Here is a 24,524-nt window from a genome sequence, read left to right on the forward strand (position 1 = left end):
TATCTATAGCACCTTGACAAATTTAATATAAATACACACTGATGACAATAATGATTACACCAAATTAGAAGGCCGTCATCTTTTTTTGCATCGTCCATTGTAAGCAAAATTGGGAGAGAGGGTGTTGGTGTGTCGGGTTCGGGAGGAAACAGTGTCTGTGTCATTTCCCTGCAAACCTCCAGCCTTTTTAAACCCAGCAGGGGGAGGTCGTGTGAAATTGACAGAGTTCTTCTGGGGAAAAGCAAAGGAAGCGAAAAAGAAGAAGAGGGAGTGAATGTAGAAAGAGAATTGTACGGGAGAGGGAGAGAGACCTTTGCCTTGGAATCGATCGGATATTAAACTCTGGGTTCGTATCTTCGCTGTATTATTTAGTCATAACTGCAATCCCACAGTCCTGAAAGTCTTGGGCATGAGTTGAGTTTATTTCCATTGGATAGGCTACAAGTGAAATGCAACGCTAACGTCGCCTCATTATCTCTCTCTATCTCTGTCTCCCTGTCTGTCTGTCTCTCTCGTGTCAGGTGGCAGTAAAGAACCGTGGGAGAGACGTAAAACAAAAGCGATTCCGCTGGATTTTGAAACAAACATTGTATCTCGCAACAAGGATGTCTGGACAGAGCATCACAGATCGGATAACTGCTGCTCAACACAGTGTCACCGGCTCGGCGATCTCCAAAACGGTGTGCAAGGCAACCACGCATGAAATTATGGGGCCAAAAAAGAAACATTTGGATTGTAAGTATCAACTGTATCCCTTTAGTTGTTGTTACATTGTTGCGCGTTCCATCCCCTTGTTAAGACTTCGTATTACTCGGACCCTTATCTTGGGGCTGTGCGGCCCACAATACTTCTGTCTATGTAGCTTGGGAAGCTTTGTCATCATCCTGCCATGAACAATACACGAATTTCTTATGGAATTTCTGTCTATTATGGTCAGAACAGTGTTTGTTTGTCTCAGTTGCCATGCTGGCAACTTTTGACAAGTGAAATACAGCATACAACAATATTGGCATGTGTGTATTATGGCCAGAGTTACATGCGACCTACTGTATAGCCAGGTTCAGCAGACTAGGCATATCATGTTTGTAAATCTTAAACTTTTCATCAAATCATGAACCTCATTCTTTAGACATTGCCCCGAGTTTCAGCGTTGTCTGAAGCAGTGGGAACAAATGCTCTCTTTTTATTTTTGTTTTAAGCCTATCTCAATGTATAATACTATTATGATATAATGTGGAATATTACATGTTGCCCTAATTATTGTTACACTCAGTTGAGCCAGTTTAATATAATTAATATTAAAAAAAAAAAAAAAAGTGGTTATTGTACTATTCACTTCAACAGGCAGCACTGTCTGTCTAGAGCAGGCAGACATAACTTTTCAAAAGGGTCTCTGCATGATCTCATGTAGCAGAATAAGTCAGGTATTTCCGCTATTAGTCTATCTATTGTTTCTTCAGGAATGTGTTCAATTGGAAGGGCTGCTTTAAGTGTCGTTCTCTTGGAGCACCAGCAGAGAAGCTTGGCAGCTGCCAAGTTGACGTAACCTTTACACTTCCTGACATCTGACATGTTTTGAGTCACAGTCAGTTCCGGACATCTACAGTACGTGTGCTACAACCCAGGCCTTGATCTGTGACTGTAGCCAAACCAATCATATCACCGTTTTGGGTCAAAAAACCTCTTAATCTCCTAGTTTTGTAGTTATGTTCTTTACTTGAATTGAAAGTATACAGGATTCTTCTATGTTGTGAAAAAGTTTCATGGCCTTAGTTAGTGTCCATTGACCTTATTTGCACAGTGGCCACTTTGCTCTTATGTCATGCTCAGGTTGGGTTCAGGGTTGAAAAGGAATCCCATCCTGAGCATGTCATGAGTGCAAAATAGTCGCTGCGTGAAATAGGGTCAATGAAATCCATTCAAAACCCAGATGTATAACTTCAAAAACACACTGGTGTGTCTCTGAGAATTGGACTGTGTTCCCTTTTTTATTCCTGAAAAGTCGATGCAACTTTCTCGCCCCGACAGCAGCAATGTGACATATTGACGTGAGCCAGTAACTGACATAACGCTCCTATCCTACCATTTAGAAAGCCCCCTGCATTGTCCTCAACCATTACATGGATAGCCAAATGTGACCCACGTCACTCTGTCTATCTGGTGAAACACTGTGTACATTGACCTGATGATGAATTTACAATTGGTGGTTTACCTTTGGTCTCGTCAGTATTTTCTAGATCAGATAACCTAAGCACCCCCCCCCCCCCCCTGTCTGTCTCTGTCTGTCTGTCTGTCTGTCTGTCTGTCTGTCTGTCTGTCTGTCTGTCTGTCTGTGTCTGCTGAAACAAACTTCCTGTCAGAGTAGCTGTCAAGATCGTGCGAAGGCAGTGTTCAAATCACCCCACAGCTCATCAAGAGGGGCTCACTCTTTTCATAGTGAAAGCAGTGGTGGTGGGAGTGTTAACCAATAGCATAAGCTGTCAGTGTCACTGGTCGCGGCCTATTGTGAAAAAATTAGGTTACAGGCAGTTTCATGAAACTTCTGTCCGTTCATCTTAAAACTTCTAAAAATAATTCTTAACTCATTCAACGCCAGTCACGAGTATAGTCGAGTTAACTCGCCAACCGTTCAGCGCCAATCACGAGTATAGTCAGGTTTTAATCGTTATTTCTTTTATTAGCGATATCCATTCATTTTCATCCATCCAGCCTGATGTTATCATTGGGAATGGGTCTGAGCTCGCAAAAGGGCAAATACCGCCGCCTACGCCTTCCAGCTGGTATTGCACTCCATTAGAAATGGTGTAGTGTCTTTTCTGGGACGATCCGAGCCATGCGGGCGGGGATTAAATACTCGGACGAGGCAGGCCTTTACAACGATGGCATGGTACACTAACCCCGCCCGCCCGTTCATGTGTAACGCTCGGTAATGTGGGACGGACCTCCACGAGCAGTATTTGGAATGGCGATCAGATAATTGGATTATTTCTTTTGCATTACATCAGCGATAAGGTAAGAGCACTATATATAAAATCTTGCGTTGATCTGATATTTCTTTCTACCCCGATCGACGCTATCTGTGTGTGTGTGCCGTTGGGTGCAGGAGGTGGCGGGGGGAGCCCCCGCGCTACGAGGGCCATTTCATTCTTGCATGAGGAAGGATAATAATGATAATCTAGCGTTGATTTCAGGAAGATTCGATAATCAGGCGAAAAAAGACAGTGGAATTACTCAGAAGCACACAACTATATTCATATTCAAAACGGAAATGTACCGATCAATCTGTTTCGTGGATGTTGACTGGAAGCAACTCACTGACAATCGACGGGTGTATTAGACCCATAGCTATAATATAAGATATATTTTAAGCACTCGCAAGTGAACAAAGTGCCCTATTGTCTTACAGCGCTGGCGTAATAGCGCCCTCTGGCGCATTAAGAGATGGCGCAGAATGAGTTAAAGAAGACTGATAATCGCATGTTTCTAAAGCCATTTATGAATTGACAAATGGGGAGGTCATTCTGGTTAACCAGTCTTTGTATCTCGGTATCCGGCCACATATTACTGGAAATATAGCTAACATTTGCTAATGATTGATTAGTGAAAATGGGTGTTGCCTAATTGCCTTATAGATTATTACCGTCATCCATTACAAATTTCAATTGATCAAGTATGATTAACCACATGTAAAAATATTATCCTACTTGATCAATGATGAGTAGGAATCTTTCATAAATCAATTTATCTTTGCAATGATATTTAAATTAAGAAATCATTTAGATTTCGTGTAGCTTCAATGATGGCATGTTTTTAATATATGTATTTGTTTGGTGGAGGAGGGGTATTGTAACATGTCATGAAACGCTGCTCTGTTGACGTTTATGCTACTCTGTGCCAAATGACTCCGCTGCAATCACTATAGCTTATTTGCTTTTATTTATCAAAATTTACAGCAACTTGGTTGGAGACTGTGGAATGAATTTACTGTTGGCCACTATTTTAGGATTAACTTTGACAAGAAATGCCCATGTGTTGAGTTTCGGACGTCTGGGTTTTATTGAAATACACGACCAAAGCACTCGTATAAAGTGTGTGGAGGAGAAGCCGCCTAGTCCCAGTGGCCCCTGTGCTTGGGACGACCAGAGGATGGAGAGGGGCCCCTTGAGGCTCCTTCAGCTAATCTAGAGGGCTGGCTGAAGCAGGAGCCAGGGCAGGAATGTCACTTAGGTTAGAGGTATTTATGGAGGGTCCACTTGTGTTGGAGGTAACCTCTCCTGACGGAAATAGTCATGGTATGGCTCCCCATCTCTGCCCTCTTGTCTGATTTTTCTGGAGAGAGATGGCCCTCTCCTCCTCCAACTCCTTTTGATGTGGCCTGTGTGTGTGAGTGTTTACTCTTTAGCACTGCCCTGCTAGATAAACATAGTCAAATACATTTTAAAGAGACGTTGAAGTTACAAGAAAGGGGCACAAATAGGTAAAGGTCAAATGGTCTCTGTTGCTGCGAGCCACGTCTTATTTACTCGGTTTGTTTAAAGTGAGCGTGGAATGACTCTTGGGGAAAAATGGCACAAAGTTGGAAGAGGAGAGGACACTCAGGCTGTGTGTCAAACAACAAGCCACTTGGCATGTTGTTAGAAATTGCTTCGTAATTATGTCATGTATTTCATTCACAAAGAGTTGCTGTTGTTGTGAAAATAAATGCAGCTGTAGTGCTTGGTAGTTGTGTTTATGGTCTACTCTAGTGTAATTGCTGTTATGTAAATCCATTACACACTGCTATTAAAGACTATCTCAAAGGTCTCTTATGAGGTAATATGTAATGGCCACACTGGTTGTGTACAAAAAATTATGTTTATTTTTGGGGCATTTCTACTTAATTTGATATGACAATAAGTAGAGATGTTCCGATACCATTTTTTCCTTCCCGATCCGATTCCGATACCTAAGCTTTGGGTATCGGCCGATACTGATACTGATCCGATACCAGTGCATACATAAAAAATATATATATATATATATATATAAATTATAAAACTTTTTTTTTGTTTTGTTTTTTATACAGCTACTGTTTTATATATACTGTTTTTTAGTAATAACTATAAAGTAATGGTATTTATTCAACAACAGGTGATTGTATAGATTAGTATTAGTATCAGTAATTGAAAACTATCTCAATGAGTTCACCCACGGAAAGGTTGTTGGCACATTAGTTCCACACGGACATTATTCGTTGCTGCACTTGCTTCCACAAGGCTCCGTTTAAGTAGCAGAGGCTCTGTTGGGATTTTTGCACAATAAATATTCAACATTCTCTTTTGAGACTCCGCCTCAGACTCTTATCATTTGGCACTAAAAGCTAACATTGTCACCGATATGGCTGTCCGCAACATGTCATTAATTGTGTACGCGAGGTGGTCGATCAGCGATGACGTTAACGTGAGCTAGGTTAGCTAGCATGAGCTACCGGTAGATGGAAAGACTAACGTTACTGGTGAAAATGTGATTTAACTTTGAATACTCCTTTGCCAACTTGCTGTACTTTGCTTGCAGGTCTGCAGCCATTATTGCTGGATTATGAATAGCCCCAACTTTAGCCAAGGTAACGTTAAAGCTAAAACTTTAATGCTAGCTTTCGGTTAGCTGTTCAATGCTAATAACACCACCAAGCGAACCCATCAGAGCTCTCCGTCAACAGCGCTCTGTCGGGACGATGGCATTTTAAGAAAGTATCTGCTGTTGGGCGGCTACGTGGCGTAGTGGGCAAGGCGCTCGCCACAAATGACGGAGACGCTGGGCTTGCCTGTTCGAGCCCAGCGCTCCACATTGCTTTCAGTTTAGCTGGTCGTTCATACTAATACACATTGGCCGTATTAGGGGGTGGGAAACTGATGGGTGGGGATCGGGCGTTGTGGACAGCGACTCCTACAGGTCGGTTGGTGCGCCTGCGCAGTAGAATCTGGAAGTGTCGGGGGCAGCGTGAGCCTCCCACGCGTTACTCCTCGCCACTGAGAGATCGAGCTGCGCAGGTGAAAAGATGCGACTGCTGTTACCTCAAGTACCGGAGGGGACTTGTGCTATGTATGACTTAGTCCACATTGCAGCCGGCTTGTGGGAGGCAAGAAACAGCGTTCGTGACAGGGGAGGGTTGAATTGGATGATACAAAAATTGGGATGGGAGAAAATATAGAAAATGGGAGAAAAAGTGGATAAAAAAAAAGAAACTATCTGCTGTTAAAATGACAAATGGCATTGACACTTTAATTCGCGGTCGGTTAAAAACACGTTTGTTTTATAATGCTCACTTAGCAGACCGCAGTGTTGTTGATAAATTACGTCATACGGTATCGGAGCGCAGAATTAGAGGGTACTCGCCGATACCGATACCAGCATTTTAGGCAGTATCGGCGGAATTTCCGATACTGGTATCGGTATCGGAACAACTCTGACAATAAGTGACATAATAAATTATCAGTGGGCAAGAGTAGGGTGATGACTGCAGCAAAGGCATCAGACCGGATTTGAACCTAGGAAGATAATTTTACAGTAAATGGTATGCAATACTTGCCATTTGCCAATAGTGCTATCAATGCATAACCATTAGCTTACTTGCCAATTCCTGTCGTCATAGATCTTGTGTTCCAAGTGTATCGGGAAGCTTCAGACAAGCAGCACAATGGGTCTTGAAATCTTTTTTTAATCCACACAACAACATGCAGACAAATGTTTTAACCATCCGAAACAGAAAACATTAGTCCTCCCGCATTTCTAGTGCTCGATTCTTTTCTCAGATCAACGATCTATGATGTCTTGGAACTAGTCTCTGTGCGTATGCAGTTACTACGCAGTGGGGCTAGTTCCAAGACATCACATCGGTCTATGAAGAATCAAGCACTGGAAATATGCGAGGACCACTGTTCTCTGTTGTGGATTGTTGAGACCTTTGCCTGCCTGTTGTGCTGTGGATTGAAACTTTCTTGTTTCATGACTCATTGTGTTGCCTGTCTGAAGCTTCCCGGTATGCTTGGAACCCAGCCAGAACTCCGGCCACGGGACTCAGTAAGCTAATGGTTATGCATCGACTGCGCTGCTGGCAATTATTTCAAACCACTTTAATGTGTTGAAGCCACCAGAACACCTGTGCACCTGTCTTCTTGATGTAAAAGTCATGAGAGGAATAATCGAGATGACATTTTAGTAGGATATTATTTATGTCCATATGAGCTTGGATTGTGTTCCGTTTGCATCCCTTGTACATAATGTTGGAACGAGTAGTAATAATAAGTAGTAAAGTAGTCCTAATTAACCTTTTGTAAGATGGTGATAAGCAAGGTGGACTATCTGAAATGACCAAATTTTGTCCGTTGCGCCCATTAACTCATTAAACGCCAGTCACAATGATAGTCGGGTTAACTCGCCATCGCTTGAGCGCCAATCACGAGTATAGTCGGGTTTTAATCGTTATTTATTTTATTAGCGATATCCATTCATTTTCATCCATCCAGCCTGATGTTATCGTTGTGAATGAGTCTGAGCTCGCAAAAGGGCAAATCGTCTCCCGGATGGTATTGCACATCATTGGATTGGATTGGCTGGGGATGTGCATACAAAAAATCCGGTATGGGTTTTGCTTCTCGGGCATGCAGTATCATTGTACCACGTTGACTGGGGGGACTGGGAGCAGCGTGGATTATGTGTTTTGGACTATAGCGTTGGATCAATGGACGCAATCGATATTTGGAATGGTGATCAGGAATTGGATTAATATTTTTGCAGAACATCTGATGTGAGGTAAGGACTCTATGTTACCAGTCTTGGGTTAATCAGATGTTTTTTTTCATAGCGATCATCACAACGTGTCTGTGTGTGTGCCGTTGGCGCTGAGCAAGGCACGGATAAGCAATAAGCGTTTATTTGAAAACAATTCATAAATCAGCCGAAAAATGACAACGTGTTTTGTGTATTCCACTAAAGGGCTATTATCACGTATTTCTCTGGAATTACTAGAAATCTCAAACTATACTCTTATTCAAAACGGTATAAAACAGAAATGTACCGATGAAAAAAAACAATCCGTTTTGTACATGTTGACTGCAAGTCATTGATAAGCGACGGGTGTATTAGACCCATAATTTAAGATATATTTTAAGCACTCGCAAATTTCCCCGTCCTCCCATTGTTTAAAGCGCTGGCGTGCTAGGCTAGCCCTAATTTGGTCATATAGGCCCGGCGCAGAATGAGTTAATCATTGACTAGACAAACCTTTCTTTTCTGGGACAACTCTGTAGAAAGCAAATGATGTCATCGGAAGCAAATGATGTCTAAATAAAAACCCACGTCTGCTTTGGTTGACACAATTGCTCACTCTTTGCCTCTGTATGTAGTTTTAGCTTACTGAGTGAGGCCTCATGTTCCTTTTGAGCTGTCACCAACACCCACACCCCAGGCCTTCATATATGTCTATATGGAACCAAACACTTGGGCTATGAATGTCCTCATTCAGCTGAGCTCTCACCTGTTATGAGTTTGATGCCTGGATTGTCGTTTGGATTTTGACTGCTTCTCTCTCTGTTGGTCAAACCCCTGACCACTGGAACTATATGACCTGTGAGACGAGTCTGCTTGGCCTGGCTGTGCCCTTTTTTATTTTCAGCCTCAGGTTTTCAAGTCCAGTTAGAAATTATGCAACGCCTTAGCTAACTACCTGCATAGTTGGTAGAACATTAACATTGATAGAACAGGCATTGGTACAACACACTGGAGATTTCACTGCACCTTTTGTTACACTTGCTTACACCCGCCCAACCCTGATAACCTATATGGTTTCTCTAATCTATTCTGAAACTAGGTTTTCTGTCCTTGCCAGACTTGAACTCCGGATCCTAACAGAATGGAGGCTGGAGTGTCTCTTCTCTCTTCATCAGTGTGTACTGTAAACCCTGGAACTTCTGTAGCAGCTGTCTGATGGTGGTTCACACCAGAGAGAACACAAATATACACGTCTGTCGTTTTTTTGGCCCTCCCCAGAGGCACTGGTTTCACCCTGAACCCCCCCCCCCCCCCCCACACACACACATCATGCCCTCCCCACTCCTAAAGTGGAACGCAGTCACCCACTAGGAGCATGTGACTGCAGTGGCATCGAATGACAGTCCTTAAAAAGAGTGCTGACACACTGTCCACCAGCTCGGCTGAATGGAACCTACTGTAACTCTGAAAGGCCTTTTGAGATTCAATGTTACAACTCAAAGCTGCAGCCGGGGCTCTGCGGCCTCCCAGGCCCCAACATGCGACCAGTAAGACCTATATGTGACCTAAAGCTCAGCAGCCACCAGTTTGGCAAAGCTATGTTCCAACTGTTGCTGAATATTGGAGATTCAGTGAAGATGTTGCACTTGTAAGACTTGTACGTCTCATCAAAGGATGCTCTCGCACACATAACCAAGTCGGTTTGTTCATCAGTAAATCTGCATTGGGTACTCCTATTGTTGGAGAATGATGAATAACCCTGTTCCTATTGGCGCTACACCCATTTATTTTCTTCTTCTAGGCTCCCTGGTCAGTGCCTCTGCCGTGTCATAAAACATCAGGAGATTTCCTTCACGTTTGCATATCCAGGCATAGAGATTCTATGGAGTCTGCCTGTGCTGGGAGTAGACGCTTGAATGAAAGCTGTATATTCTAGCCTCCGTTGGGGCAGGGCCACAGGCCTACAAAGGGAAAGATACTTTACTGAGTTCCTGCAGCCAAACTTAGATAGCCAAGTGTAAACAGCCAACAGGAAGTCATTATGCAAAGTCCCCCATAATGTTTGGGAGCTGAGCTGATCAAGTATGAGATTGGCTGGAGAGCACTTTGATCCACTTCTTGTCAATGTTGGTGCTGATTATTAGAGTACATAATGGTCACAAGTTCACAACGGCCACATTTTGGGCTATGTAAGGTTTTGATTGATGGTTCGCCATATGTGCATATCCTGTTATCTGAGAATACCACACGTTTCTAACTTCATCTAGAGGATTGCTTGGGAGTAATTAAAATGAGGAAACGCACACTTGAGGCAATGCTGGTGAATTTAGAAGCCAAAATTACAAGATTGCTATGTTAAGAAGCAATATGTTGTACCACAAATGACTAATTAAATTACATTGATTCCTTGTGTAGTATCTCCACCCTGGTGGTCTAATTACTTGGCATCTGTAACATTCAACATTAAAAACCTTGCAGCTGGTAATTACTTAACTTTTTAAAGGGGTGGTTTTGATTTGATATGTTTACTGTAGCCTTAGTTTTATGGAGCTTGTTAGACCCTTTTAAACATTGATGACGTTTTTGGGCATGTGCAATTTGGTTTTATGGAAGTCTCCAGGGACCGTCTGGATGAAACCATATAGTATATCTGTCTGTAGTTCTTCCCCTAAAGTTGTGTGTGGTTTGCAGATAGAATCTGAGTTTTACCTATACAAGATGATGTTGACAGAAAAGAAGGTCTGACTATAGCAGATGCACTTGAATACAATATGAGTAGTTAAATATATCGGAATCTGAGGAGAACATTGAATGTTTCCGGGGCGTTTGGGTAGTGTAGAGGTCTAAGCACTGGCCTACCACCACAGAGACCCCGGTTCAATTCCCGCAGGCAGCGGGACGGTGGTGTAGTGGTTAACACTGCCACCTCACAGCTAGAAGGTCCAGGGTTCGATTCCCGCTTGGGGACCAGGTTTCCCAATGGAAAAACATGCACAACAGATCGCTAACGCTGTTGCGTTCCCTGACGAAGACTGACAAGGATCACTTGGATTGGTTCCCGGGGCGCGGCCCCTATCTGCTCCCGGCTGCCCTTGGGGGGGGAAGGACGACGGGATGGGTCAAGTGCAGAGACTCAATCGCATGCGTGTGTGTTCCTGTGTGTGTCACTGCATGCCGAATAAAGACTTCTTCAAAGTCCAGTTATTATTATTACCTCGACACGGCCGGTCGTCCCTACACTACAAACACAATTGGCAGTGTTCGCGGGTGGGAAGCCGGTGGGGTAGTCCTGGTCAGCCAGCCACTACTACATCTTGGGGTTATGGACAATGTTTAAAAAAAAAAAAAAAAAAAAAAAATCACATCCCTATCCTTTTTACAGTATAGGCCAGACTCCGTCTGAGCGTGCATCAAGGGTAGGGTTGGGCATCGTTTGGATTTGAACGATTCCGATTCCCCAGAACCGGAAGTTAGGAACCGGTTCCTATTAGAACCGGTTCTCGGTGCCCAACCCTAATCAAGGGGGCTAAAAATTCAATCTAAACAATCAATCCATGTAAAAGCTAGATATGTAAAAGGTGAAAGAGAAACATAGAATCACAGGGAAACGGAGAACAATATGAATACACAAGAACATAAAACCACAAGTAACGGATAACAAATACAGGGGTCGGTAGGGGAGACAGTCGGGAAGTGAGTAAGGGAAACCGAGGGGGGTGGGGGGCAGGAGAGGAGAGAACGTAGGGCAGGGGAAAGGGGGTTGGAGGAGGGTGGTTATGGGTAGGGACGGTTGAATGCTAGGGAGAACAGGTAGGTTTTGAGTCTGGATTTGAAGGTGGAGAGTGAGGGAGAGTCTCTGATGGTCTGAGGGAGGGTGTTCCAGAGTCGGGGTGCAGCTCGTGAAAATGCCCGGTCACCAAAACTTAAGTTTGGATGACGGGACAGTGAGGGAAAGAGTGGAAGAGGACCGGGTGGGGCGGTAGGGGAGAAGGAAGTCAGTCAAGTAGGGGGGGGGGGGCAGGCTATGGAGGGCTTTGAAGGTGAGGAGTAGTGTTTTGAAGTTGATGCGTTCCTTGATCGGGAGCCAGTGGAGGACAGGAGTGATGTGTTCACGGGATCGGGTGTTAGTGAGGAGGCGGGCGGCTGAGTTCTGGACCATCTGCAGTTTATGGAGGGAGCGGGAGGTGATGCCAGTGAGGAGGGAGTTACAGTAGTCCAGGCGGGAGGAGATGAAGGCGTGTATGAGGAGTCTAGATGAGGAAGAAGTGTTTATTTGTCATCAGATTAACACGCATCATGCAATGGGCAACCCACAGGAACAAACATACAGTACACACATGCACTGAGTCGCTGACAATGTTCTCTGCACCTCCCACGCCGCAGCCGGGAGCAGACAAGGGCTGCAGCGTGCACCACACCCCGGGACCAATCCAAGTGCTCCTGTCCGTCTTCGTCAGGGACGCGACAGCGTTGGCGATCTGTTGTTCATGTTTTTGATTGGGTTTATCTTATCGGGGGGGAAACCCTTGCGAGCATGGGGAGAACATACAAACTCTATACAGAAAGGCCCGGGAGATGCCCCACCTGGGTAACTGGCAACCTGGTCCCCAAGCGGGAATCGAACCCAGGACCTTCTAGCTGTTAGGCGACAGTGTTAACGTTAACCACTACGCCGCCGTAGTGCACCAGCTTGTGGGGGCAACTTAATCACGTGACTCAGTTGGTATTGCTGATTGGCTTGAACACAGTATGTTTGTATACAGCGAACGGGTCTATAGAGGAGTGAAATAATTTTGTATTGGCTCCTCGGCCTAGCAGCTGCCTGTGACCATGCATCTGAAAGGGATTTTTGAGTGTCTCCAAATACTCAACTACAATATGGGATTTATCTGTGAAAATATGAATTGTTACCTCCCATCACCATTGTGGGAATGGTGCAAATCTTTTTAGAGAACCCTACTATTGCACCCTACTGTATTTATGCAGTTCTACAGTTATAGGAGGGTGGTGATTTAAATGATCTCTGAAAGCCGGAGGACTGGCCTATAATACCACCCAGACATATCCTATATTTTGCTCTAGCATCATGATAAAGAGTCGGTCCACCCTGAACACCTGTTGCACTAGGAGAACTGATCCTCTCAAATGAGTCAAATTTAGATGCGGTTGGTTACTCGTCAGGTGAATAGATTTGTACTAGAGGGGCCACCCGGACATTTTATAATGGTCAAATTGGGAATTCATGTCAATATTTCAAATGGGCAATATTCCTTTTTTTTAAATGGCATGGAATTGTACCTAGCCTTTAGGGATGGGTACCGAATTCGGTACTTTTGAGGTACCGAACCGAAACACGTCGGTACTACCGAGTATCGAATCAAGTGAGAAACTTTTATTTATTAATTTTTTTTTTTTTACTTTTTTTTTTTTTTTTCGACAGTTTTCGGCTTGTCATTGCTCCGACTGCTTTGTTGTTGAATCAAGTCAAATCATAGGTAAGCATATATTGTGCGTGTGAACGTTGACATGAAAAGAAAAAAGTAAAAAAAAAAAAAATTATAAAAAATATTTTTTTTTATTTTTTTTTAAGTACCGAAAAAAGGTACCGTTGGGTACCGGTATCGATTCACAGGTACCGGTATCGGTTCAAATGTGAAAGGTACCCATCCCTACTAGCCTTTGACTGCTTTTGAGTAGTACACCAGTCTGGCTAAAAGAAAAAATGCAAAAGCATTTAAGCATACTGACTAGGCCTACAGTTACTATTGTACATAAAAAAAAACACACATTGGTCAAATATGAAACTAGTACAGAAAATGTAGTCCTATTTTAACTCTTTCTAGTAGGGCTGGGAGGTATACTGAATAATATACCGGCATGGATTTTTACTAGATCGTATAGATTTAGTAAAAAAAATATTCAAATACATACTATACTATTATGTTTTTTTTATTATCTTGCAGCAGTGTTAAAATAGACATTTGAAACTAAACAATAAATTAAATTAATTTCCGAAAGCCTGAACTCCCTTCTGATTCTTCAGAACATCTCAACAGTGTTTTATCAGAGTCCTGTTGAGGCTTGCATGCCAACAAGCTCTGGAGATCTGGCACGATTGTGTGTTTATTAAATGACCTATCTCAAACCCGCCCGCTTTTCTTGATCCTCCAATCGTAACCGTTTGCTTTCGGGACAAAATAAGCCTCTCTCGGGGGAAGGGGAAGGAAATGCCTCTTGATGGTGGTCTGCTGGAGCTCCAGACCTCTGGAGGGTTCATTTATTTTCATCCCACTGTACTTACTGGTCAAACTTTTTTCTCCATAATCTATTGTAGTCCATCTACATCTTACCATCAGTTGACTGGGTAGTAACTAGATTTTCAGCCGTCTCTACTGTCAACAGGGTTGTTCTTCAACAGACTTTCAATCATGTATTCTTAATTTGTAGATAGCAGAGCCGGTTATTATAAGGGATGCTAGGTTCATAAACGTTGTAGGTGAAAATGCTGAAGAGTTACGGCTTTGCAGCTCGGCTGCCACATTATTGATGGTATGTAGAGGGACTACAAAGTGTTACCTATTTACTTCATCAGAATAATCGTTTGTTTTATTTTAATTTATAAAAAAAAATCCTGTTTTGTATGATTCCAGCCCATAATAAGCCCTCCGCCTCCAGGCTCATGTCAAGATGCCAAGGCATAGGAAATAATTTGGAACCGCAGTGAAAAAAGGAACTCTATATATTCATATGGAGTTGGTTAAATTAAATGAGAATTGCATGTTTGCGGGGAGAGTTGTGGCTTGCGAATGTGTTCTACACACGGTAGCACGTCATGCCTCTTTGTTCCGGTGGCTCACTCACCCCAACTTCCTTCCTCATGTACTCACTCACCCCAACTTCCTCCCTCATGTACTCACTCACCCCAACTTCCTCCCTCATGTACTCACTCACCCCAACTTCCTTCCTCATGTACTCACTCACCCCAACTTCCTCCCTCATGTACTCACTCACCCCAACTCCCTCCCTCATGTACTCACTCACCCCAACTCCCTCCCTCATGTACTCACTCACCCCAACTTCCTTCCTCATGTACTCACTCACCCCAACTCCCTCCCTCATGTACTCACTCACCCCAACTCCCTCCCTCATGTACTCACTCACCCCAACTTCCTTCCTCATGTACTCACTCACCCCAACTTCCTTCCTCATGTACTCACTCACCCCAACTTCCTTCCTCATGTACTCACTCACCCCAACTTCCTTCCTCATGTACTCACTCACCCCAACTCCCTCCCTCATGTACTCACTCACCCCAACTCCCTCCCTCATGTACTCACTCACCCCAACTTCCTTCCTCATGTACTCACTCACCCCAACTTCCTCCCTCATGTACTCACTCACCCCAACTCCCTCCCTCATGTACTCACTCACCCCAACTTCCTTCCTCATGTACTCACTCACCCCAACTCCCTCCCTCATGTACTCACTCACCCCAACTCCCTCACTCATGTACTCACTCACCCCAACTCCCTCCCTCATGTACTCACTCACCCCAACTTCCTTCCTCATGTACTCGGTCTGTCTGCTTAGTCTCAAATGTCCCTTGAGCTACTTGAATTCACCACCTGGGAGGACTTTTTATTTTATTTTAAAACCCAATCCTCTCTGAGTACATCTAGATCGATCTTAATTCCATCTGCCTCACTTTAACTTACTTTTGTATCGTGTCACATATTCTGGACCATAACCATTTCAGTCAGCCAATGGTCCAATGGGAGAGGAATTAATTTGCATACTTTTAGTTTAGGATAGTGATGATATGGTGTGTCTTTTGTTTCAGTGGCCGTATATTACTAGTTACAGAAAGGTCTGACCCCTGTGCTCACCCTATGGCTTCCAGAAAAGCATCATACGGTCTGCGGGTATTTGGTATTGTTGGAATAATAAACTTATTTTTTATTTAAAGGGGAACTATTTAGCTATTTCTTTCATTATTTGGGAAATTTTACACAATTCCTGTGAGTCTATGGAACACACCTGTAAGTTTTTTTTCAAAAAAATAATAAAATTCATTGTTTTGTATTTCTACAACTACTTTAGAGCACCAGTTTCTGCACTTCCAGATTCCAAGCTCTTTTTGGCTGGGCTCCGCCCATACTCTCAATGCGCTTTGAGTGACCGTCACCCATCAGACTGTCTGACATAATTATCGTTTTATTTTACAAACGTATTCAAGAATAAACATCATAACCATGTCACAACAGCAGTTATAATGTATATTTTCAGCAATACGTTTGTTTACCAATAGGGTAAAGGAAAACTCCAACATTTTGGGAAATTAGCTTATTTAACATCTTCCCTGGAGTTAGACAAGAAGATACATACCTTTTTTTGTCTCTGTGCGTGCATTTAGCTTTGGGAACAGTCGCTCTGTTAGCGTAGCTTAGCTTCATCACTGGAAGTGGGGGGGGGGCCGGAGCCTGACGTTCCCTACAGGGTCTTACAGTCACCAAATACAACTCTAAAACGTTCCTGTAAACATGTTGTGACCTGTGTATTCACCACGTGGAGAAATAAAAAATAATTGAATTAGACAAAATTACGTTTTATTTTTTATTTTTTTATTGGTCTTTTTCCCCCTCCATTTTCCTCCGATTTTCTCCCATCCCAATGTTAGTCGTATGCCAATTCCCAGTCCCTTCCTGATCGCTGCGCACTTACCCCCCACAGTCAGATCATCTGGGAGAGTGGAGGCTACCACGTGCTTCCTCCGACACACGTCCAGCCAATCACCGCTTCTTTTCACCTGGCAGCGCGGATTCTCATTGAGAGGGCGTAGCGTGTGGGAGGACCACACTATCCCCCTCACGTCCAATCCGCGCTTAGCAGGCGCCCCGACCGAACTGTAGGAGTCGCTGTTTTACAACGACCCGGACCCACCCCGCCAGCTTCTCCCACCCTCTGATACAGCCAATTGTATCAGTGCAGACGGCCAGCCAAGCTGGTGACAACCCCGGAGCTGTGAGCTGGATTCGAACAGGCAAATCCAGCTCAGCTCCGGGGCTGGTGACGAACGCAATCTCCGCTCGGCCACCTAACCGCCTCAAAATTACGTTTTATAAGCAAATATACTCTGAACAATTTTTTGCCTAACCACTTGAGTCTCTGGGCGCAGTCAGCGGTTTCAACGTGTCGATATTCTCATTCCTTCAAAGGATCCAAACCGATTGAAGTTTATGGATACCATGACTTAAAATCCTCTTACCTTGACGATTAAAAGCCTCCCCAATTTAGAAAACCGTAATCCAATGGCTGGTATTGATAATATAATACTAACTACTGCACGTTCGGAGCTAACCGGAGCTAACACAGAACAGGATGGTAAAGCAAATATAATTACTTCCTTTCTGGGGTTTTCAAAATAAAAGTGCGACGTTTATAGCAGCGGAAAACGTTTATTTTGTACATTATCTAACGTTAACACGAACCTAAACTAATGTTACAATTAACCTAAAGTTAGTTTAGGTTCGTGTTAACGTTAGATAATGTACAAAATAAACGTTTTCCGCTGCTATAAACGTTGCACTTTTATTTTGAAAACCCCAGAAAGGAAGTCATTATATTTGCTTTACCATCCTGTTCTGTGTTAGCTCCGGTTAGCTCCGAGCGTGCAGTAGTTAGTATTATATTGTCAATACCAGCCATTGGATTACTGTTTTCTAAATTGGGGAGGCTTTTAATCGTCAAGGTAAGAGGATTTTAAGTCATGGTATCTATAAACTTCAATCGGTTTGGATCCTTTGAAGGAATGAGAATATCGACAACCACGGCTTCACGTTGAAACCGCTGACTGCGCCCAGAGACTCGAGTGGTTAGGGGAAAAAAATTTCTGAGTATATTTGCTTATAAAACGTAATTGTCTAATTCAATACTTTTTTATTTCTCCACGTGGTGAATACACAGGTCACAACATGTTTACAGGAACGTTTTGGAGTTGTATTTGGTGACTGTAAAACCCTGTAGGGAACGTCAGGCTCCGCCCCCCCCCCCCCCCCCCCACTTCCAGTGATGAAGCTAAGCTACGCTAACAGAGCGACTGTTCCCAAAGCTAAATGCACGCACAGAGACAAAAAAGGTATGTATCTTCTTTAACTCCAGGGAATATGTTAAATAAGCTAATTTCCCAAAATGTTGGAGTTTTCCTTAAGTGTTATTAGTGAAATTTGAGTTTTTGAAAATGTAGTTTGTGTCGTGGAGATCGGCCATTTTTTATTACCGGTCGTTTGGGAAATGTAGTAATTTTGAGTCATTCTGAGAAGAGGACATCTCGAGTTTTCAATGAACGTTGGCATTTTAAAAAACGACACTTTCCAATGGCTCTAGCTTTCTTGACAGAAGGTGTGGCCGCAGAGGTACGCAGATCATTATGCAAATAATTCTCACATCGTCACAGGGGACCTAAATTCAGAATGGCTTAGTTCAGTGGGGGAGGATCTTGTGACATCTGAACTGGAGGAATGCGCAAATATGAGAATTTGAGACCTGGACAGTGTTGGTACACTACCACATTGCTAGAAAACAATGCAAACCCCTGGAAAAGGCCATTTATAAGATAGTTCCCCTTTAACTGGTTCTGCGCCAAAAACGAGTACTCGTTATTGCCGTCCAACCGTGGAGCACCAACCACGAGTATACTCGTTATTGGATCTGTTTTTCTTTTATTCGCTATTTCCATTCATAATTCATCGGGGCAGCCTGTGCATGCTGTTCTGAATGTCTACTCTATTTGAAACGATGTTTGTTTTCTGGGCTGAGCCGTGCGGGCGGGGTTTAAAGACTCCGGCAGGACAAGCGCTTACAACGATTAATCAACTAGGCTGCCCCCCCCCCCCCCCCCCCTCGTTCATATGCAATGCCGGATAACATGAGACGGACCTCCGCGACCAGTACTTGGAATGGCGATCAGATAATTGGATTATTCTTTTTGCATTACATCAGAGACATGGTAAGGACACTATTATATCCAATCTTGCATTGATCTGATATTTTTTTTTCTCCCGCGATCGAAGCCGTCTGTGTGGACTGTGCTGTTTACCGTTGGTCACATCACAGCACGCAGGGGCGCCCCGCTACAAGCCCCTTTTCATAAGTGCATGAGGAGACATAATAACGATAATCTAGCGTTTTCAGGAAGATTCGATAATCAGGTGAAAAATGACAATGTGATAACTGGATTTCACTAAAGGGCTATTTTCGCGTCTTTTCCTGGGATTACTCAGAATCACCCAAACTATACTCATATTCAACACGGTATAAAACGGAAATGTACGGATGAAAAAACAATCTGTTTTTTGCATGTTGACCAGAAGAAACTCACTGACAATCGACAGCGTTATTAGATCCATAGCTATAATAATTCATATAGTTTAAGCACTCGCAAACATGGTATTCTCTCCATTGAACAAATTGATGGCAGACAATGGCCTAATGACGTAGCGCCCTCTGGCGTTCAATGTGTTAAAGGACATATTTGAGTATTTTTTTTAACAAGTTAATATAGATCTTTGAGATCCCCTAAACATGACTTTTTAGTTTTCTTCTGCTATAGCCCTTTGTTTCAGTCCTGTTCTCAACAGGATGTTTCTGTGCCTGTAGCGAGCGAGCGCCGCGTGCCTGTACTGGTGAACAAAATTCGGATTGAAGTAACTTTTCAGACTAGACATTGCAGATCATATGAGTCGAGATCCAGCAATAGCATAGCAATCATACAGTTAAAAATGTTGTCGAACCTATTTTAGGTTAAACTTTAGGTAGAAAAGAGAAGTGTATGCATATTTGTATCAAGATATATTCACACACATATGAGGTCTTACTAACTATGTCAATTGTGGCTGCAATTCTGGATGGCAAGAGGGAGGGTTCTAGTCACAGCTCAGCTGTACTACAGAAAAGGCACAATGCACATATTTAACATTTCCCAGTGCTGGGACAACTCTATATTCTGTAAAAACAATGCAAAACATAGGAAAAGGTATAGGTCCCCTTTAACACTTTGATTGCCCGTGGGTTGAATGCCCACTCACAAGAATTCTCGTATTTTCTCTTTTATTTTATTTTTATTAGCGATCTGAAATCATATTTCATCAACCGAGTCTACCGTTGGAAATTCAGCCACTCCAGGCCACTCCAGGCGCTCAGATGTGAAAAAAGCGCCCCCCATCATCTCCCAGATGGTAATTCACCCTTTTGGATTGAACTCAATGAAAATGAATGAGAAAAAAAATCCTGGACTCCACATTTTACTTCTCACTCACGCAGCCGGGGTCGATCAGCTCCACTCTGGAGCCTCAGAGCAGCGGGGATTATGTGTTTTTTACAGTATTAGTGGATCAATAAAAGGATTGATTTTTTTCGAATGGCGATCAGGAATTGGAATCCATTTGGATACCATCTGATCTCAGGTAAGGAATCTATGTTACCAGTCTTAGGATAATCAGACTCGTTTTCACGGAGATATAAGCTTTTATGTGATATGGCTGATTGACTGTGCGAGCTGTCAGGAAATAGGAGAATCGATTTTCAGCTCGCGGCCAGAGCTGCATGCGTACACACATACTATCGATAGTCTAGCGTTTATTTGAAAACTATTCATAAATAGGCCGAAAAATTACAACATTCTAGAATATTCCAGTAAAGGGCGATTATCATGGAATGTCTGCTTTTTTCCGTGAAAACTAGTGCTTTTCAAAATGCTAGAAAACGGAAATGAAGCGATAAAAAAACAATCTGCTACGACAATGTTGACTGGTAAATGAGTCTTTGATAAGCGACTGGCAGATTAGACACATATCCATAATTTAAAACATAGATTAGGCGATATTAACATTGAAGTGGTGCTGGGCATTCAAGGAGGTAAAAAGGAATTAAGCTTGGGCTATGAAAGTGTTAAGAAAATGATCGGTCAGATGAAAACCCTGATTGTCCCTGATGCTCATTGAAGTTCCCCACACTCCTTAACAGCATACCCTAGAATTCTATGAATTTCATTGAAAACCTGTGACATAACTCCCTGCCACTTCCTTCTTGACAATCAAAACAAAGCAGACAATTTTGAGTTCATTTAGCTAAAATGTCAACAGACTCCCGGTCGATCCCCCTTCTTTCTTCAAGTGGCCTATGCTAACATGAGAGGAGGAATCCTGCAAGTTGCTGAAATTCAGCACCCTGTTCTTTTTTGAAGAGACGCATGTGACGTCATGGGCCAGAAACCTGTAGGCAGGGTTCTCACAAGGTCCTTGAAGTGCTTAAAGTGCTTGATTTTTGACCAAAAAAAAGTCGAGGCCTGGAATTCCTTAAACGGCAATTTTTTTAACAAGGTGCTTAAAAAGTCCTTGAAATTAAAATCAACCATTCGCAATGAAAGTTTTGTTCATCCATGATAAAAATTCTGAATCAAGAAATATCTTTTCTTTATTTAAAGTGTAACTAATTGTCGGAAATTGGTTTTAAGCCATAAATATTGGATCCGTTTTTATTTCATTTAAAAGTTTATTATATCCTTTTAAATGCCCTTTTAAAATGAAAAATAGTGCTTGGAAAAGTACTTGAAAGTCCTTGAATTTTATTTTGCAATGTCTGGGAACCCTGCCTGTAGGCTAATGCTAGAAAAACGGTGCATTGTGCTGAGATCACCAGGTTAATTTATCATTCGTGTTCAAGCTATGCATATTCATTTAACCTGCATATTAACTCGACCTGTTGACGCTGGGCTATAAGGAGTGAACACACACACTTGCATGAAAAAGCTCATGCTGCCTGGATTTGGTCACATGACATTGCAGATACATGACATAGCATTAGCATACTGAGACGGAAGGATGGCCTAATTGTGTACTCTTAACAATGTTAACCCTTTCAGGTGTACAGTCTTGCATATAGCTTTCAGTGGCTCGTAGCTATAGGGACGTGTAGTCTGATGTCACTTTAGTTTCCCGCGCAGTCCACCCGTATAGGGATTTATCATTGGGAAAATGTATTATCGGCTATTGTAGTAATTCTGCCTCATGAACATTGGCAAGCTTTCCATTTTGCACAAAATGAGTTCCCTTCTATCACTAACATTATTGTTTAAGCATTTTTGGTTGAAATAAAGTTAGTTAGGTTTTTAATTTGTTGTTAAAAAAATAACTACACTTACCAGTAGAACGCCTGTCGTTCAGTGCTGTTGCCTAATACAGCCAGGAGTCTACGCTGTGGTGACGTCAGTCAGCAGCGCCAACGTGAAGTGTAGTTCCTCAGTTAACGAAAACATAAACGTTGTTATTTTTCTACCTTTACGATTAATTGCGAATTTCTTCATGTTGAGCTATAGATTGTGGATGAATACACACAGAAAGCTACACCATGCCAATGTTCATGCTTTATTCGTTTTAAACGAGACGATAGAAATGTGTCCATTGGAAATACATTGCCATTTCAAGAGGGGTGGACCGCGCGGGAAACAGCAATGATGTAAACCACTACACCTCCCTATTGTGACCGCATTGTTGGAATGTTCAGTCCCCAACATTCTAATCTTGTATGTGAGATTGTACACCTGAGGGACTTTGTCCCAAACTATACCACTGATGAAACCTTGACCCACAGTCGTAGAGGAAATGAGGAATGTCCAAATAGAAAATTTGCCAAAAAAGGAAAATGCCATTATTGTTCTTAAACTCATTGACTGCCACGCTGTTTTCCCATCTTTACTCCCTGGCGCCAGCGTTATTGACCATTTTCACGATGTTTGCGGACCCATCGTATATTCTATATTATAGCTATGGAGACAATAGTATGGCTCATTTGACGGGCACTATTTATAGTCCAACATGGACAAACCAGTTAATTTCTACATACTTTCGTTTGTGCGCTATTCCACGCTAAACATCGCCCCGTTTCAAAATAATCCAGTCTCGTTTTCTAGATAGTGAGATATGACGTGTTATATGCATATGCGCAAATTTTTCGGGTTGCTCGCCTGAAACCTATATTATTTCCAAATCAAAGGTATACCAATATAGATGTTTCTTCACAAAATCATCAAGGGGGGGTCGTTTTACAAAGCTGCGATCGTTACCAAAAGCATGTTTTAGGTTCGGTAAAATAGACCTTACCTTAGTCAGAAGGTACTCAAAAATTAATAATCCCAGTAGTTCCATCGCGATCGTCCATTACTGGTGTGCATTGGGCCTGGCCTATAATACGGGAAACGATGGGTTTCAGGCAAGCAAATCGGCGACTGATAGCTGTGTGCTGATTCACTTTGAGGGGAAAGGGATTCCAGCAGCCGGAGGTGCAGAGGCACTGAAAGACAACTGAGAGACCCAGTTCAAAAGGTAGGAGATACTGCCACCTGTCGGGATTCGTGCGTCATTGCAATTATAACATGGGCATCGGTGCCGGGGAGACGCGGGCAGGTCCGCGCAAGTGTTTAGAATGGGGGAAATCGAAAGCTTAGCACCAATTAATATCTGCTAGCTTAAAACACGGGGGAGAGCTTCGCTGATCGTGTGGCATAGCTAGGCAGGGAAGGAAATTAAGAATTTATAAGTTGGTGTATGTGCTGCACCCACCAAACATGTTACAATACAAGAGAAGAAAAAGGTACTGGAAAATAAAACGAGTTTAAATTGTATTTCGTTGAAAAGATGCATGAAAAGATTCATGTCTCCTTTAAGTGATCTTCACTTTGGTTGGAGGAGAATCAGTCTGACCCACTGAGGTTCATCCATGTCCCTCCGACATACAAAACTCACTTAAATATTTATTTGTATCGTGTGCCAAGACTCCCTTTCCCATCTGATGCTTGTGAATATTAGATTACTGACACTGAGTGGATTGACTTTGTATAGTGTTTGTATGGTAACTTTTGTGTAATCTCCTTTTTGGTTTTTACCCCAACCCCCCACTCATTAACTGCTTATGTCCAGCATTTATTGTAATCATAATACAATTTTTGGTAGGACAATAAAAAATGTTATTGTCACAATCTGGAGCCCTGCTATGGAATCTGGATCGGTGAAGTCAGGCCAATATCCGATACATGAATTACGTCATATCGGAACCCAAAACTAATCTCGGATCGGATAGGTCATAGGTCCCATCTCTTACGTGTCGTCTTGTTTCATAATATGTGATGCCTAATAAGGACCCCAATTTCAACTAAATACAGGCTGAAAACCTTCCGCAAACATTATTTTAACCCAACGCCCTATATTCTCCAGACGTGCTACATTCTCAAGTCTTTATCTGTATTCCCTAGACATGCTAAATTCTCTAGACTGATGACTTGTCATTTATTTGTTTGCGTTTGTCAACAGGTTGAGAATCCAAGAGAAGCACTATTTCAGTTTCAGCACAATGCCATACTAGTTTGAGCTTGAATGTAGTTGCAGAAGGAGACTTGCCCCTCAGTTGACTGATGTAAGTTCAGGGACTTCAGTCCAATACATCTCATTGCTTTCTAAATGAAGGATCATGTTGATGCGATTTGATCTCACTATAACTAGCTTTAAAGATCCCCTCCACTCAAACACATGTTATTTGAATGTTTAACCCTCTTTGAGGCTTGTCATCAGTGCCTTTCTCACATTATTCCCCTGGAGAGGGAGAGCTTCTCTGCACTTCCCTGAAATCTGACTTGTGAAGATTTGAAGTCAAACCTATCATGGGCCAGTATCATGTGGTAACTTAACACCTTTTTAGCTTCAGCTACACGGAAATAGGAGTAGGTC

The 24,524-nt window shown here is 42.7% G+C and overlaps 1 protein-coding gene across 3 annotated transcripts in view; it reads left to right on the plus strand.

The window, feature by feature from the left end:
* Positions 1 to 205: 205 nt before the first annotated feature.
* picalma (phosphatidylinositol binding clathrin assembly protein a) overlaps positions 206 to 24,524 on the plus strand; it is a 65,032-nt gene continuing 40,713 nt past the window's right edge. For all 3 annotated transcript variants that reach the window (XM_084320899.1, XM_084320901.1, XM_084320900.1), the window contains exons 1-2: positions 206 to 346; positions 522 to 735. In XM_084320899.1, the coding sequence (XP_084177025.1) occupies positions 606 to 735 (130 nt within the window). In that variant the 5' untranslated portion in view covers positions 206 to 346; positions 522 to 605. The remainder of the gene's footprint in view (positions 347 to 521; positions 736 to 24,524) is intronic.

Source organism: Notolepis coatsorum (assembly GCF_963971535.1).
Source record: "Notolepis coatsorum genome assembly, chromosome: 8".
NCBI classification, from domain to species: Eukaryota; Metazoa; Chordata; class Actinopteri; order Aulopiformes; family Paralepididae; genus Notolepis; species Notolepis coatsorum.